Raw genomic sequence first — 18331 nt, 5'->3', positions numbered from 1 at the left:
AAATGTAAAATGTACATTCACAGTTATCTCAGTAGTTCAGAAGGTAGAGCTACAGAATGAAATATCAAAACAAAAGCTGCAATTCTTCTCATTACCAATAAAAACATTACCTATAAACAAGCAAGAATCTGATGTACTTATCATAGGGCCTGCTTAATTCACCTAAAAAATTCCTTCACTTAGAATTGAAAAAAAATGTAAAACTCACCCTATTTACATTTTGCTTCTACTCTGTTAAAAGTAACATATAAAAATACTAGTACTTCTACATATCAACACATTCCATTTCTCTTGAAACCCAACAAGTAGTAATGCCAGGAAACGTTTTTCTATGACATCAAAAGTGATCTCCCTCAACTTCATTTAAAAAAAAATAATAATGAAAGTCAAGGAGCTAAATCTGCTAAGTACTAAAAATAAGGGACAAATAGCATGTTGTTATCAATCAAAGCAATATCCTGCTTAGATAAGTTGAACAGATGCATTGCCGTAACATTGAGGTTATACCATAGCGCTGGTCATTTCCATAAAATGGTCTCTTTGAGATGCTTTAAAATAAAGTAATAGTCATTAATTAAGTTAATAAAACATTTATTAGGGTGTAACTTTCAATAAATCTCCTAAACCAATCTTATCTTTTAAGACACATCAGATATGTTTTCAAGATAACCGAGTAACAGGAAAAATATAAAAGGTAATAATTTAATTTATTCAGCCTAACTCATTCCTTTGCTGCTGTTTTCCTTTGTCTTGTTAAATAAAATGAATTACATCCTCAAATAATTTAAAATACACATGGACATAGATAAAATAACAAAAAATACTAAGAAAACTAAGTATGTTTTCTCAGTTTTGACTGACCAATACTAGAAAAAAGTAAATTTAATGATAAACTGAAAATTAGCAAGTTTTAATAATTAATTAATTATTCTAAAAATAGCTTATTGAAAATTTTGAACTAAATTTCTACTGCAAAATGTTATTATACCTAATTGTAACTATTTTTTAAGAAATCAATGATGTGGGGACCATTTTGATCATTATAGCCAACACTAGATTAGAAATGATAGGACTTTTATTAACTTATTAAATTATTTAAAGAATAATTTATTAAATTAATAATAATAAATAATTTATTATTTTAATAATAATTTTATTAAAACTAAAGAATAGTATATTTTTTTATACAAAATGTAATATGTCATGGAAATTTACAGTAAGTTTTTCTTTACATTTTACAAATTTCACATAACCTGTTACAAGACGATTTTCCAGAGGATTTAAGTAAATGGTTAATTTGAGGTTCTGTTGAAATGGTTAGGGAGTGGCTGTTAGGAAGAAGACTACAGTTGGTAGTAAAAAAATGGTAGTAATTCAGATGACAACTAGAAGGATACCACGGTTCAATATTAAGGTTGTATACCTGGTTGTATCCTACAAAGGGATACCTTGGATTATGGCAGGAAAGAACAGGAAATTGACAGTGCATGTAGATAAAACCATTAAGAAAGCAGAAGGAAGACTTCAGCCATAACAAGGTTGGTGGCGAACATGGGTGGTTCTATATGCTGTGCCGATCTGGAAAAAGGGTGTTGGAAATACAATGCTGTAGGAAAAAATTATATAGCCTGCAAAGAATGGCAGCACTTCAGGTGGTCAGGGCATACTGCACAGTTTCCTTAGAAGCTATGTTGATCATAGCAGATATCCCACTGATGAATTTGCTGAATCTGAAAGCTCAGAGAGGAGTGAAGGGATGAGTAATTTGGAGGCAAGGGAGATCTTGCTTAGGAGGTGGCTGTAAGCTACGGTTAGCAAATGAACAACTCACTCCATCTGGACAAGTGGATTTTTGGATGACTCAATGGTTTACGAGCATGGGGTGTTTACGAACAAGCATATTCTTGGCTGAATTTAGGTACTATGAAGGCGAAAATACAGTTGGACATATATTTTTTTGTGTTTGAGATGGCTGGCAGATAGGCCAAATGGCGAGGAATATGCTAGCCTAGAGGCAGTGATGCAGTTTATGTTATGCAATGAGATAGGATGGAGTTGTATGATAATTGGTTCACAGCAATCCTATAGTTAAGATATAAGCAGAGTAAAGTGTTGAGAAGGATTAAGAGTGCAAAATTAGCCACTACTGATAGGAGTAGAGAGGGAACAGCCTGGACAAAGAGGTGACTGGGTGCCCTCAGAGGCAGACGCAACCGTTGAGGTGTCTAGAACTCTAATCTGAAGCCTGTAGCAAGTGCTGCAAGCTACTGAGTAATATTGAAAGGTGGGTATCAGGCAAACTGTACTAATGGGAAGTGATTTTAGTCAGTACGAGCCTGAGACACTACCGCCTGTACAGGCAGGCAGTGGCTAGCAGAGCTTTTTCCTCCTCCAATGTAAGAAAAAAATAAAGTTAAAAAATATTTACAAAGTTTTCAGCCAATCAAAAGCAAATGTCATTAATTGTATGAAATTACTGAAATGTTAAATATTTCTATTAATGATTAAAATTAAAACTTTTAATTTTAAATGACAGACCTAAGAAATCTAAAGTAGATTTTGTTACTGTCAAAATCCTTTCAATTAATTACAAGTTTAATTGTAGTTATTCATCACAAACACTAATTTTGTATATTTAATAATGATAAAGTATGTTAAGAGGTGGTCAACCTTTTCTGTGTATTAAGAAAACATTTACTTTTCTACACCAACAAAAAAACAATAATTGTCAATTATATGTAATTATTACATGGCAAAATAACAAAAAATTATATATATTTTCAGTTCTGTATGATTCTGTGTAGTTTTACAATTATGAAGTGATATAAATGTTAAAATTAAGCAATTAAGATAAATTAATAGTTAAGAAAAAAGTCTTACCTGTGTGTTTATTGTAGGCTGAAAAAAAAAATTATAAATTATTGTTCGATAATAGAAATTATTATAAACAAATAATACAAAAAAAGAACACAATAAACTATGTTAATTATGAGTATCTAGTCTCTAAAATATCTTACAATATTCACAAAATACTTAAATAGATTCATAAAAATAATGAATTATGTGTGATGTATGTTAATTAAAAAGAAATTATTTCCAAACAATTTGAAAATTATACATTACCACATCATGTATAAAAAATTGGTAAAAATTTCTTTTCTTCAGTTCTTAATAATAGTTCTTTCCCAAGAAAAATTAATTTTTCTGATATACTTTATTTTCAAAATGCTCTATTTCATAAAACACTAATGCTCTATTTCATAATGCTAATAATGATCTATTTCATAATTCCAAAATATAAGAAGATAATATATGAAGTTAAAGTACAGAATTTTACTTTTGTCAAACTGTTAACAGTTTTGTCCATTGTTTTATCTTTTTCCAACAACAGTAAAGCTAAAGTATAAAAATACCTTTTAAAGTCAAATATCATTGATCAATGTGATAATACTCAAGAAGGCATGCTATTACATTTAAGTTACTGGAAACATAATTTAGAAATTTTTGTATAAATTCCAGTATGCACATATTCATTACAAATGCCATATTTATTTATTTTTTGGTTGATGAAATTACACAAAAGCTTTGAAGCTTGCACGTGGAATAGGGAAATGGAATTTTACAGCACATGAAAAATGCTGTGCCTTAGAGGGTTACGAACCCAGGACCTCCAGATGAAAGGCCGAGGTGCTACCACTCTGTCACAGAGATTGGCAGATATGTATAGAATTTTTTATTTCCTCAAGGATTTTATGCAATTATATCTTTGTTTAAAAACAAATGGCTGACTAATTTTTATGTCTCATTTCTGAGTAACTTCATGGATAAAGGTACTAATAAAATTTGTTCTAAAAGAAACTCCCAGTTTGACAAATATTTAGAAATCACTGCAGTCATTGTATAACATTAAGAAGGCTGTATGAGTTATACAAAAACTAATAAACTGGAGATGGACCCTCAGTATGAAACTACAATAACAGCAATCCAAAAAAAATCAAAACCAAATAGTGAGAGAACTCTTCCACTGTAAGTTGAGATCTCACATATCCAAATACTGTATAGAATAATTTATAGATTAATAGAACGTGGAATAGAATGTATACTAAACAAGACCAGTCTGGGATCAGAAAAGAGAATGAACATAAAGGGAGACAATTTTAAGATAAACAGAGATAATAAACATGTCATTTTTAGAACCTAAAAAGACGTTCAGTAATGTGAGCTGGAATAGTGCTAAAGGTTTTAAAAAGAATATGTCTGAAATGTACAGACAGAAGTATTTATAACATGAATTAAATCTTTTATTCTAATTTGTAAATTACAATATATCATATAAATCATCTCAAGAATAAATAGGTATGCTACTCCATATTTAGAAAAAGGAGCAGCTTCAGTATTTGCCTTGATGAATTGAGGGAAACTGTGACCAAAGCAATAATCACATAATATAAAATGAAATTTAAAATAAGAAAAAATAGGTTAAAATCAGATAGTTGAGATTAGATTAGAATATGTCAAGTTCCAGTGCAGAAAGGAGTAAAACAGGGAAACAACATTTATTCCTATTACTTTTTCCAAGGTGCAAACCAGTACCATTGTATATATACAAATATATATATATACAAATATATATATATACAAATATATATATATATATATATATATATATATATATATATATATATACATACAATGGTACTGGTTTTAATTATTATTACTAATCACTAAGTTTAGCTCATTTCAAGTCTGATCTGACACACCTACTATCATTTGTTTACCTGAAATGTACGATCTAAATCTTGAATAACTTCAGCAACACCAGATGGAGTATCATCAACGTGGTATAATCTTTCTTTTCGGTGCCTGGCACCTAAAAATAAAAAAAAGATGAACATAGTCATCTTTAAATAAAAAAAAGATCACATATTTTCAAGTTATTTGCACTGAACAATGCAAATAAGTTGAAAAATTTTTTTGAAAACTAAAACTAAAATAGTAGTGGTAACCTGTTTGAAACTTCAAAATTTGGGTCATTATATTTTTATCATGATTAAAATACACTTATTCTGTAAGTTTTATTAGAATTAGTTCAAATGTTCTTGGGTGAAAATGAGGAAAAATAATAAATTAGGATTACCAAGCCAATCTGCTTCACTTTCAATAAAACATTATGAAGATATTCTAGGAAATGTGTGAAGGAAAAAATTAAGTTTTACAAAAAATAAAGAGGTTAATATTTTTATTAATGTATACAAGGAAGAATATAATGATGTAAATATGATATAAAATTATAATAATAAAACAAAAGATAAATACTGTAATTCAAATAACATACATACACAAAATAAAATTAATGATATTAAGAATATAAACACTGTATAATGTATTAATCTTTTAAACATTTCCATGATAATAAAACATACAAAAATGGAAAATTTTAACTGTCTAATTAGCAGAAAAATGTTTAATCAACAAAAATTATAAATAATTAATTGAAACTATTAAAAATATCTCTGCAATGTTCCAGTTTTAGTATATAAGCTTCTGAAGCAACCAATAATGAAAATAATATTAAATTAGAATTAGACAAATATATACAGATTTAAATTCAAATTCAAACCATGAATAATCAAACAGCTCATGGGCAGCAAATTTATTTAAATTAATGGAACATCAATAAAAATTTCAAACTGGTACTTTAAATTCAAACTCTAGGCTAGATCTAAATACAAAAAATTTCATTCACACAGTCTATGCTTAGATACAGAAGTTATCAAATGGAAAAATATCATTCAATTTATTTTTTACTTTATATATTACATATTCACATTAAATATATTTCTTTATTTAAACCTATTTATATTATAAATAAAAGAGATCACTGTACACAGTTTCTGGGTAAGTGATTCTACAAGAATAAAATCAATGTAGCATTTTCAAAAAAAAGGATGTGAATGTAAAATAATAAGTAAGGTTTATTAGTTACAAAGATTTTCATAAATTACCTAACTAAATGTGCTTAAAATTTTTCAAAAAAATTATTATATTGGTATTAAATTACTTACAAAAACAATTATAACAAACAATTTGATTTTTCATTTAATTTTGAAGGTAAAATTTTCATTCAATTACAAGTGAGACACTTTATGAAATAAAACAGCACACATCTTCACAAACAAACCTGCTGGGAGAATTTTTCTCAAAATGGTAGTAGCCTTAAAGGAGCAATTCTTAAACACACCAGTACAAAATTAAGGACTCTGTGCTGGTTCTCTGTAATTTTATAATCCAACTTATAAGCCCAAACCAAGGGGATACAGAAAATCCTACTTTTGAAAACACTATTAAATACTACTTTTACAGGGGCGTATTAATTGTAAGACTTTTTTAAAAACTTTTATTTGGTGTAATAAAATAGCCATGCATACATCATTTTTCAACGTAATTTCCTGTCTTGGAAATGTATTTTTCCCAGTGGATTGAGAGGTTTTTGATCCTGGCATTGTATAAAGAAAAGGGTTGTGTCAGGAGCCAATTGTGCACAAAGCCTCCACTGACGCATCGTATTGGAATAGTTGTCCTAGTGCTTCTTTAAGCGACCGAAAGGGATGAAAATTGCAGGGTGATAGGTCAGGGGTATAGGGAGGATGTAGTGGAGTCAATCTCATTTCCTCTTTTCTTCAAAAGAGGAAATGAGATGTAAAGTTTCAGTATGGGGCTGAGCGTTGTCATGGAGGAGAATAACATCTTGAATTGGCTGGTCATGTCTTTTGGAATGATAAGCAAACTTTACCTCATTCAAAAACTCACAGTAATAAGCAGCATTTGTTGTGCGACAGCCATGCAAGAAATCAATGAGCGAAATGCCTCACCAGTAAAAAAAAAAAAAAACAGTTGCTGAAAAGCAATTTATAGTTGAGCAGAATGCCAAGATATCAATGGACCCTGGGTCTACTAATTATGTGGATAATTATCTAACTAAAATTTTTCTGTCCTTTCAGTAAATATTTTAAACAGAAGCTTCATTTTAGGAAAATAAAAAATTAAAATTTTGCTGGTCTATGCAGCCCTTCCAGATAACCAAGACATGTGTTTTTTTTTAATTTGGGTGTCGGTTACCACACAAAAATTGTGATTGGTCAGGAACATCTTCTGGGAAGGAGAGTCCCATAAATCACTGAACACATGACTTGAACAGAGGATCCTGTGGATCTTTCCCAATGATAAACTTTTGTATGGTTAAGTTGAGATTCTATATTAACCATTTTACTGGTCAGTTAATTACTGACAAGTTGAAGAGTTTCAGGAACCCTGCAGCAAGAAAGATTTGAGGAAAACAAATCCAAACTCAATAAAAGATATGCTGTCTTAATATCAAGTAAAAACTAATAGAGCTTAAGGTTAGTTAATATTTTCCACTTCAAACAGGGCTGCAAAGTACAGTCCTCAGTGTCAATCCCTTTCATGAAGTAATATTGGCCTCAAATTTGTATAGTGTCCATGTGAATGTGTTGCTTAGGACTTTCCTCAATGGTGTTACTACCAATAGGCAAACAGACTTTACGACAGAGATATTAACACATGTTGAGTCTTATCTTTATTGTATTGAGGGAAGATTACCCAAAAGTTTACACAAAGTAATAGGAAATTAAACTAAATGAATGATTTGCCACAAAGAGCACAATTTTACAATCTTAGGATATGCTACAGAGATAGAACTCAATAGCATATAATGTGTTATCTCCATGGTACATGCTATAAGTCTATCAGATTTTTTTTAATTTGCAAGCATAACATTAATAATTCACATTAAATATTTAAAACTTGTTAAAGTAACTGGTACCACCACGGATGTAATATTATCAGAAAGGGGAACAGTGAAAATGTTAAATACTTTGTTGTAAACTGAATCTTTTTCAATCTAATGCCTCGTAGATCCTGGAATCATTCAGGTCCAGAAAGTGTAAGATGTTTATAATACTAGTTAAAGCTGTATTAAATGAATCAGTTCACAAACATTATGCCACTGCACTACACTAAATGCTGTTTTAGAAACACCTATAACAGTACAGTGACTATAAAGTCACTGAACTAAGTAAATTTCTTCCTTTAGTCTCCTTACCTCCAATTGTCTTTTCAGTTTTTCTATCCACAATATTCCACCAGAAATAAAAAACTGATGATCACAATCTAAAGATGGTATCATCTTCAACATTTGTTTCCCACATTTTTATTTTTTTTTGTTTCCCACTAATTACCCAATCCTCCAGCAGGTGAGTAACTTACTTTTCTGGCCCTAGTTAGCTTTCATATTCCAGCCTTATCTACACTAACAAACACACATCCAAGAGTAGCCTATGTAATTTTTCTTTAAATATTTTATTTTTTTCTATAGAGCAACAAACTGCTTAGTCTGAAAAATCTCTAAATTTTTTCGTTTACTGATACTTTCCTTCTCTTTTCCACACCAGTACTGATGGTACAACCTGTCTCTATCCCTTATCCTTCCACTTTTTATCAATATCCAGTTTTTTAATCTCAATCCAATCAACTATTTCTTTCATGCCTCTCAAAGTTCAACTCCTTGTCCATAATCCTTTTCCTCCACTATTGTGAGAGGTGGACAAAGGTTCTACAGTGGCATACTACACGAAAGGAGAAACAGTGAATTTAAGGCACTACACAATACTACACAATAATTTACTACTACACAATAATTTTAGGCAACAAAACAAGAAAAAAGAATTACCTGCAACACCCAGTGTAGAATGTGATTTGGGAGTGACATAATGCCACAATAAAAAATTATCCCTTGAAGCTGCAAACACATGGCTGGAATTAATACATACCCATAATGGTTCCATATCCATATATTTTGCTAAAAAAAAAGAAAAAAAAGTAGGATTTTATATTATATATATATATATTACATACATATAAACATATCATAAATGATAGTGAGAAATGCTAGCAAATATACATATAAAAAAAAATCCTATAAAATATCATTTATTTTATGCCAGTAGAAAATTGATACATTACTTTACTTTTTAAATTGAAATTATAAAAAAATTTAATTAATAAATTTTCAAAACTTAATAAATTAACAAAATAATTAGCTATATTTAAAAACATTTAAACATTAAAACTTGAAATAGATAAAATATAATTATAAAACATAATTTTAGGGATGAGTGAGGGTTTTCTTAAGTGAAGCTTGAGCCTATACTTAAGTGGTTCTTTAGAAAAGAAAAGATAATTGTTGCAGGAAATAATTATGCTGACTGATGCAAGATTTGAAATTATAGAAGGTATTTATTAGCTTTCACTACCTTGAAGCACTCTTTTGAATAGGCTTGTCTCACTTTAAGATCCTTCTGTTTGGTAGATCATTTCAACCATATATACATCTGTGTTCTAAGAATTTGCATACAAATCATTTATTCAAGATTCTGGTTTCATTTCCTCCTTTTGTTTATTTGTAAAAATAAAAATTTTTCACTTTTTTTTACCCTTTATAAATGTTCACTCTTTCTTTTAATCTTTATAAACTCTCACTTTTTTGTTACTCTTATTGCTCTATTATTAGTCAGTCTTGTTCCATTCTTCAAAGACTCACCATGTGTTTATTACGAATGTATAATTAATTAATACAATAATGTTTAATATATGAATTACAAGTTCAAAGATCATAATAAAAATAATTTGGTCAATATCTATTATACACCAACAACACTTAATAGCCTGTCAATCATGTAATTAGTTAGTTCTTAGATGGTGCCACTGAAACACTAGATTGAAATAAGAAAATAAATAAATAAAATTATAAATGTAATTTAACCAAACTTAACCTACACTTGCTAACCTTGACTAGCAAGCATAGGTTAAGTTTGGTTAGATTATATTCACAGTTTTATTTATTTATTTTCTTACTTCAACATAGCATTTCAGTGGCATCATCTAAGAACTAGCTAATTATTTATTGGTCAACAGGCTATTAAGCAGACGGGTATATTAAGTGGGCATAAAATGGATTCTGACCAATAATTTATATTATAAATGAAATAAAGACTTTTATTTATTTGAATCAGTGAATAATAAAATATTTAGAATAATTAAAACTAACTGAGATATAGAATGAAGGTGGCATACTATTTAACATTTTTCGTCATCAGAATCCATTGATACTTTGTCGGTAGGTTAGTTTATAATTTAATTTATAATTAAGCTTCCAATTCTCGTATTGAGTGAATTTGCATACGGATATTATGGATCTTGATGAAAATCTTGAGAATGTACAATCTTTAAAAGGTGCCTAAACTGATCTAAACCAAATTTAATTGGGAAGATTTACTGCTTTTTTTTACTTTTCCTTGATCAATTTTCATCATTAAAAAAAAAATATTTTTACATGAGGTAATCAATTTTGGACACCTAATAATAGCATTCCAAGACGTCACCCGCCAGGGCAACCCACTTGGGGAGGCCTAGCTGCAGAGGTGTGCCATAGGCACGCCCTGGTGCTAGTTTAATATTAAATGTTATTAGTACAATGATCAGTATGTTAATGAATTACTTGGAATTTTGAAAAATAAAATATATATGTATATAATTTTTATTATGCAGTAACAGAATTGTTTCAATCATGACTGAGGATGCGGGATCCCGTGAAAGTACTTTCATGGTAAAAAATTAAGGTAAGGTATGTCTTATCTCAAAATTCTGTACTATTTACAAAAAAATATTTTGATAAAATTCAAATACCATCTGTTTCAAAATGAATGTCAGGGTTTTAAAATTATGTAATATTAATTAAGTTTTACTTACTTTGATAAATTATATATATATATATAATATATCAATGATAAATTATATACATAATTTATCAATGTGAATAAAACTTAATTACATAACTAAAACCCTGATATACATTTTGAAAATGAAGGAGCAACTCAAAGAGTTTTACCTACAAGGGTTCAATGTGGGCACTAATATAAACCCTCACAGAAAGAAAAATCACATGGAGTCAGATCAGACGACCATGGAGCCCTGTCATCAGGTCCTTGGCGACAAGTTCAGCGGTCAAGGAGAATTTCATTCAACTAAACAGTTAAGTGTTACGTCAGTGAGGAGGCACACCATCTTTGCCAAATAAAGTTCTGTGGTTTGCATTGCAGTTGAGGAAAGAGCCATAATTGTAACATATCAAGATAGTTCATTCCAGACATACTTGCTTCTTCAAAAAAGAGTTCATTCCAGACATACTTGCTTCTTCAAAAAAGAGTTCAATCCAGACATACTTGCTTCTTCAAAAAAGAATGGCCCATAAACTTGCTGTAGGGATACGGCACAAAAAACATTCAGTTCTGGGTAGTCACATTCATACTGAAATATTTTGTGAGGATTTTCTGATCCCCAGATAAACTCATTATGAGTGTTTACTTTTCCACTAACATGAAATAATTCATCACTGAGTACAACACGATAAAGAAAGTCTTCATTGTCACGGTATATCATTTCATTTGTAAAGCTAGCACATAAACTATAATCTGTAGCTTTAGAGATTGTAACTGCTGTAAACAATGTGGATCCAGTTACAGATGTCACTGGAATTGTTAATTCACAGCTAGCCTTCATAATTTTGCACAGAAGACTCTGTTTACATGTTCAGCATTGTCTTTGGACACACTTGGTCGTCCTGTATGTTTCCCTTTACTAGTACTGCCAATGGTTTCAAATTGTTTATACCATCTACAAATGGTATTACTTAAGGGATCACAGCAGAACTTATGTTGAACAGTAATTACAGATTCACACTTTGCAACCTGTAAAACACAGAATGCTTTCTGTGGGGGGGGGGTGTCGCCATCTTTGCTACTAGCCTTTTCAAGCAGAAGGTACAGGAAACAGTTTATGAGCTTGCTCAAAGCTAAAACTATTTGAGTTGTTCTTTCATTTCATTTATAATTAATCACTAATCACTGTACATAAAACTTGAGAAATATTACATAGCTTTAAAATCCCAATAATCATTTTTAACACACAGTATAATTTAACAGTACAGAAGAATAATAAGACTCTTAAGAAGATTGATTTCAGTAAAATAACACACCTATACAGACACACACACATGCACGTGTGCGTAATGATTCAAAAACAAATTTTGGAATTGCATACAGTTTAAAATAGCAATCGTAGGATATCAGTCAAAAGTTGCCACAGAATTCTTCATAATGATCTTAACATGTTATTAGTCCATAAACTGTTCCAAAAATGTTGCCTGCAGATCAGAAAGAAATTCATTTAACATTGGCAAGAGGTTAAAAGGTAAAGAAAGAAACAAAACATACACAAAAATGTCATATACACAATGGCCATTCATGTTCAACTAATGGCAGTGTCTTAAAAAAAAGACAAACAAATAAGGTATTTTTGTCATTTAAGCTCAATAAATGCACTACAAGTATAATCAATAGTAGGTCAAAAACAAGCTGAACTAAGATTTGGCTTAATCCCTTTTATGAGGTAGTAAGATGTTAAATGAAAAATGCAAACACAATAAATCCATTAACAATTAATATATTTTTATAGAACAATTTTGCACTTACAATCAACAGGAGTTCCAATAGAATTGCAAAGAAGGAGTCCATATGGATTAGATGCATCATCAGTTCTGACAGCTAGAACACAATGTTCCTTACAAGCAGCCACGCCAAGTAATCCCCTTAAAGGCTTGTGGTAACACTGTAATGTAATATTACATATATTTAATATAAAAATAAATATATTTTAATTATACAGAAGTTTATATAAATACTATGATCATCCAGAAGGTAAGAATTGTTTGTGCATTGCATGCACGAAGCTTCACTTGCTACATTGGGTCAAGGCTAACTGGTTTCAGTTGTTCTGCTAGCGTTGTATGAAATTTTATAATTGTACTATAACAGGTTGATTTTGCATGTGTTTACAATGAATAAAAAAAATTGAAAATTCTGCCAACTTTGAGGTACAATCAGCATATGTTTTTTGAATGTGCAAGATGTTCATCCAGTGGAAATTCATCATTAAATTACTGCCATAAATGGTGACTGTAATGAATAAAGGAAACCATATTGATCGTTTATGACATGGAAAACACATATGTTCATGGCGAGCAAAGCTTGCGATGCCAACTGTCATTACTGAGCAGCTGAAAGAGCAGATTGGCTAACATAGAAATAAGAACCGGCATTTCACGTTAGACAAACTTAGTGATAAATTTCTGTATGTTCACCAGTCTCTATTACATGAAATTGTGACTGTTTACCTAAATTACTGTAAAATTTATGCCTGATGGGTCCCAAGAATGTTGACAGACAATCACAAAAAACATGCATTCTGCTGCTCTTTCATTCCTGGAGCAGCAACATAGAGATGGTGATGTTATGCTGTGTGAGTTTATGTCTCGTGGAGAGATAATTAATGTTGACTTTTATTCAGAAAAAAACTTCATTATACAATTCAAGATTGCTGGTGTGATCTTTTGACTTGTGAAGATTATGTATTTACTTCATGACAATGCATGTCGAGATGCTGCAAAAAACTTAACTTCTCAAAGGTTTTGGGTGGGATATTTTTGATCATTTGCCATATAGTCCAGATTTTGCTTCAAGTGATTTTCAGCTGTTTACAAAATTGAAGAAGTTTCTTGGTGGTAACCACTATGAGAATGATAATGATATCAAGATTATATTCATGAATGGCTTAATGGACTGGCAACAGATTTCTTAAGACAATGGTATACAATTTGACAAATGCTTAAACTTAGGAGGTAAGTACAGAATACATTCATTCTTGCATTCTGTACTTAACATCTAAAGAAGTATTATGCAATAAAACAGCTGTCATTTTTAAATAATCTGAAAATAAAAAACCATATACATGGTTTTCATTTTCCTATTTTTGATTATAGATTTTCACCAAAGGCATCATCCATTGATTAAATTTTACTTATTTATTTTCAAAAATCTGACAGATGTAGGAAGTGGCATTGTAAAAGAGAAAAGGAAAACTTTTTATTTTCCACGTAGTTTGTGGGGACCATTTCCAGTTTGCATAATTTTATTATTATATTCAGAGGTCAATGCAAGTCATCATTATGCATGTAGCTGAAGGGAGATGATAAAATTTTTTGTATTTTTATATTTATTATTGGATCCTTGATGAAAATTTAACCTGAAACCATTCGATTCAAAATTCAGAATGCTATCACTAAAATTTTAATACTGTATGGAAAAATAAAATATGTTCTAAGAATGTCAAAATTAAAAGGAAAAAAATAATTTAAATGAAATATACTACTTAGATGAAAATAAAATATCAGATACTATGATATTAGCTATTCAAATATTTTACTAGTTTTATTTTATTTTAATAACTTAAATAAACAGTTAATCACTTGTTAACCATTAGTTGAAATGCCATCACTACTTGAAAAGAAGCTAATGTTGGGATTTACTCATAATTGTAAATCTCTAAATCATCCAGTGCATTAATTAAGTAAAGTAGTTCTTAAATTAAGGTGTCATTAAACCTTCTATTATTTATAAGGTGTAGTCAAAACCCATTCTTGAATGGAAGCATTTGCATCTATCTTATCTTTCTTAATCTACAAATTTCTTAATTTTGAAATATGGTGTAACAGATAATTTCAGAAAATAGTTTCATATTTTGTTCATTAAAAAAAAACCTCAAATCAACTAAAATATTAAATGGCTGAAGCTAGATTGTCATACTATTTGAAATCACTACCAGATAAATTTTTCAATAGAAATAACTATCCTAACATAATCCTTCATGAAGTACATATGAAAAAAGCATTTTATAGCAATCAAGAATGTTATATTGCAAACCATTTTTGTTGATTAAGCCAACAACTAAGAAGATTGTTATAAGGTAATGAACAGATGAGGTTGTTATATATGAGTACAGCCAGCATCTGATACACATGGCAGTCAGCTATAAAAAGGCTAAAATAGTTTAATATATATAAGAAATATATTAGAAGGATACTCTAACATAACCTATCTATTAGATAAGTTTGGTTTACTTTCATTTTTTTGAGAATTTCCTTCTGTTTTTTTTTCAGATTGATTAATCTTTATTTTTTGAAGATTGTTTAAATATTATATACATATTAATAACCTGAAACAATGCTAGTATAAGAATACAGAATACAATACCTCATTATTATTAGTATCCCAAAATGTAACTACAGTTCCAAAACGATCAGGACGATTATATGAATAAACAACTGTATGTGAGAAATAGGCCCAACGATAACTTGGTCTAATGTTTGCAAAATAAATGTAAGAATCAACAGAAAGTGCAACTCGAAGTGATGTTCCTTCCCAAACACAACAAGTAACCTCTCTTCCTGGAACTTTCAGGGTTCGTAACAACTAATAAAGAAATAGAATAATTAAAAAACATTGTCTTATGTGTGTTATATATATATATATATATATATATATATATATATATATAACTATATATATATATATATATATATATACTTATATATATATATATATACTTATATATATATAATTAGAAACCAGATTATATGCATTTGCTACAAGGCCCATTCTTACCGGTTATTGCATATTTTCCTTAAAATCTAGTGATGATGCATATTTTTGTTATATTTACAATATTTTTCAGTAGGGTACCTAGTTAATAAATAAAATCTTACTTTGTAGCTGGCCAAACCTATTAGCTGCACGGCTCTTAGAGCGCACTTAGCAGCTGCGCATCTGTGGTTTTGGTAGGATAATATTATTATGAGATCAATTAAAACACAGACTATGCGACACAAAGACAGACGATACTGTTTTGCGTCGCGCATGCCTACTGCAGCATTCCCCCTACTAGGCAATTAAATTATGCAAGTTATTGTTGACGCGCTCATTGCATTAGTTTAGTTTTTTATTTATTTGAGCAAGATTTAATGTTTACCATGCCTCCTGAAAAGAAAGTGCCTCTTTGTAGGTAGCTTTCTATCCTGGAACATTTACATACAACGGAAATGTTTTATATTGTCAAGTTTGCTAGAAAAATATTTCATGCACAAAAAAGTTTCAAATAAACTAGGATGTCAAGACAAGAATTCATATCGCAGGAATGCAAAAAAAAAGGCCCACGAGAACAGCTTATAAAAGCGGCAAGTAGCAGTGATTTCACTTCCAAAGGTAAACAAAAATCTACTTTAGTATGGATTTATGTGAAGCATTGCTTACAAGTAATATCCTTTTTACAAACTTACAAATCCTACCTTCAAAGATTTTCTGCGAAAATATTGCTTGAATCAACATTGCGTAAAAATTACATACCAACAATTTCCCTACATGTTCTAGAAGAAATATGCAATGAACTCAAGGATAGTATTATTTGGATTTCAGCTGACAAAATTACCCACAGCTGTAACCATTACACTGTCAATTTAATTGTGGGTGCATTAAAACTGGAGCCTTCTTCTTCCTAACTGGTGGCCTACAAAGACTTTGAAAAGACAAATCATTCTATGATTGCCAGATTTGTGAATGAGTATTAAAAAAATATTTCTGCAGGTGAAAGAGCGTTTATATTTCTTTCAGATACTGATCTCTACATAATCAAGGCAGCCGAAGTCCTCCAAGTATTTCATCCCAATTTGATTCATCTGATGTGCTTTGCTCACGGAGTACATTGATTTGATCAAGAAGTATGAACCAGGTTTGGGAATGTAAATAAACTGATTTCATCAACAAAGAAAGTGTTTCTTAAGGCACCTGCTCAAAATGTTTATAAAGAAAAACTGTTAAATGTGCCTTTACTTCCCAAACCAGTGGTAATTTGATGTGGAACGTGGATTGAAGCTGCACTGTTTTACAATGAACATTTCGAGGCCATCAAAGGTAGTAAACGACTTTGATAGTGCTGAGGCTATGACAGTTTGTCAGTCCAAGGAAGCATTTAACAATTTTTATGTAAAAAAAACCATAACTGTGATTAGCACTCATTTTTCTCATACACCTGCCAGTATTAAAAGGTTTGAAATTCAAGGTTTGGTGCGACTGAATCTATTCAATTAATGAATAAAATCCGCCAAATGAACTCCGCATTGCCATGTAATCTTGAAGAAAAATTTGAAAACATTTTGAACAATAACCCAGACTTTGAACCTTTGTGTCAAATTAATAGTTTTATTAATGGGAAGGGTTAACTTTTGTCAGAAACAGTAAGTGCCAACATAGCATCCAAATTCAAATAGTGCCCAGTTAACTCAGTAAATGTGGAACGATCCTTTTCCACTTATAAAAATATTTTGAGTGATTGAAGACACAATCTTACTACCGAACATTTGGAACAGTACGTGATTGTTTATGTTTACAAAAGTAACAAAATGCTAAATAATTGTTAATTATCGATAATTGTATGCTGATTTTGAAATAAAAAAACTAAAAATTACATTTTTTTATTATTTAAAGTTTCATATTTTGACACTTTTCATGCATATTTTAAGCATTCTTCATGCATATTTCAAGCATTTTATGTTGCATATAATCCGGTTTCTATATATAATAATCAAAAATATGGAAACCCATCAACAACTTTAAAACCATTCCTGATAGAATACTGTAACTTAAAGGATAAGGTACTGGTCAACTAATTTTCCTTTTGATGAGAAGAAACAGAATTTCAGCTCCTTCTTGGTGGATGGCACAAGAGTTGTAACTCAAAACATTTTAAATGATAACACCCTTTGGGTAATATTATCTTAAAGGTCTCTTTAAGACAAGAAAAATGGTATAAAAAGTTGGTTTGATGTCTGTACCCAAAATGGTGGTGGGATAAATTTTGAATTTTGAAATTTACTCAATTTAGTAAGTTCAAATAATAAAATGAAATAAAAAGAAATTAAACCGAATTAAATTAAAATTTATTAAAAAAGTTTATTATAAAAAATACTTTTTTTAAATATTTAAATTGAACACAAAAAATGTATTTGCCCGAATTTAAGTAATTGAGTAAATAAATAAAAATATTGTCATCTAATCATGCTGATCAGCTGATCATAGATGGTCTCTTACTACTGTTGTAAAAATGAAGCTTACTTTGTTGTTGCATAATATTCCATTTTTTCCCCTGTTTAACCTCCGGGACCACTGTTAGGTATTGCTTCAGAGGATGAAATGAACAATTTGTAGCGTGTATGAAAATGCCATGCCTGACCAGGATTCGAACCCGGGGCAGAGATGCTACAACTCGCACCATGGAGGCCAGCATAATATCCTATTTGGAGTGTTTC

General features: G+C 30.1%; 1 protein-coding gene across 1 annotated transcript in view; it reads right to left on the bottom strand.

Annotated features, from left to right (window-relative positions):
- Oseg4 (intraflagellar transport protein Oseg4) overlaps positions 1-18331 on the bottom strand; it is a 92698-nt gene that overhangs the window by 40009 nt on the left and 34358 nt on the right. The window contains exons 8-12 of the mRNA XM_075356845.1: positions 15225-15443; positions 12609-12744; positions 8750-8878; positions 4779-4870; positions 2881-2898 (exon numbers count right to left, since the gene is read on the bottom strand). Of these exons, the coding sequence (XP_075212960.1) occupies positions 2881-2898; positions 4779-4870; positions 8750-8878; positions 12609-12744; positions 15225-15443 (594 nt within the window). The remainder of the gene's footprint in view (positions 1-2880; positions 2899-4778; positions 4871-8749; positions 8879-12608; positions 12745-15224; positions 15444-18331) is intronic.

This window comes from Lycorma delicatula, chromosome 2, assembly GCF_047948215.1.
Source record: "Lycorma delicatula isolate Av1 chromosome 2, ASM4794821v1, whole genome shotgun sequence".
NCBI classification, from domain to species: domain Eukaryota; kingdom Metazoa; phylum Arthropoda; class Insecta; order Hemiptera; family Fulgoridae; genus Lycorma; species Lycorma delicatula.
Note: the sequence above shows the minus strand (reverse complement) of the source record. Positions and strands in the feature narration are given on the sequence as shown.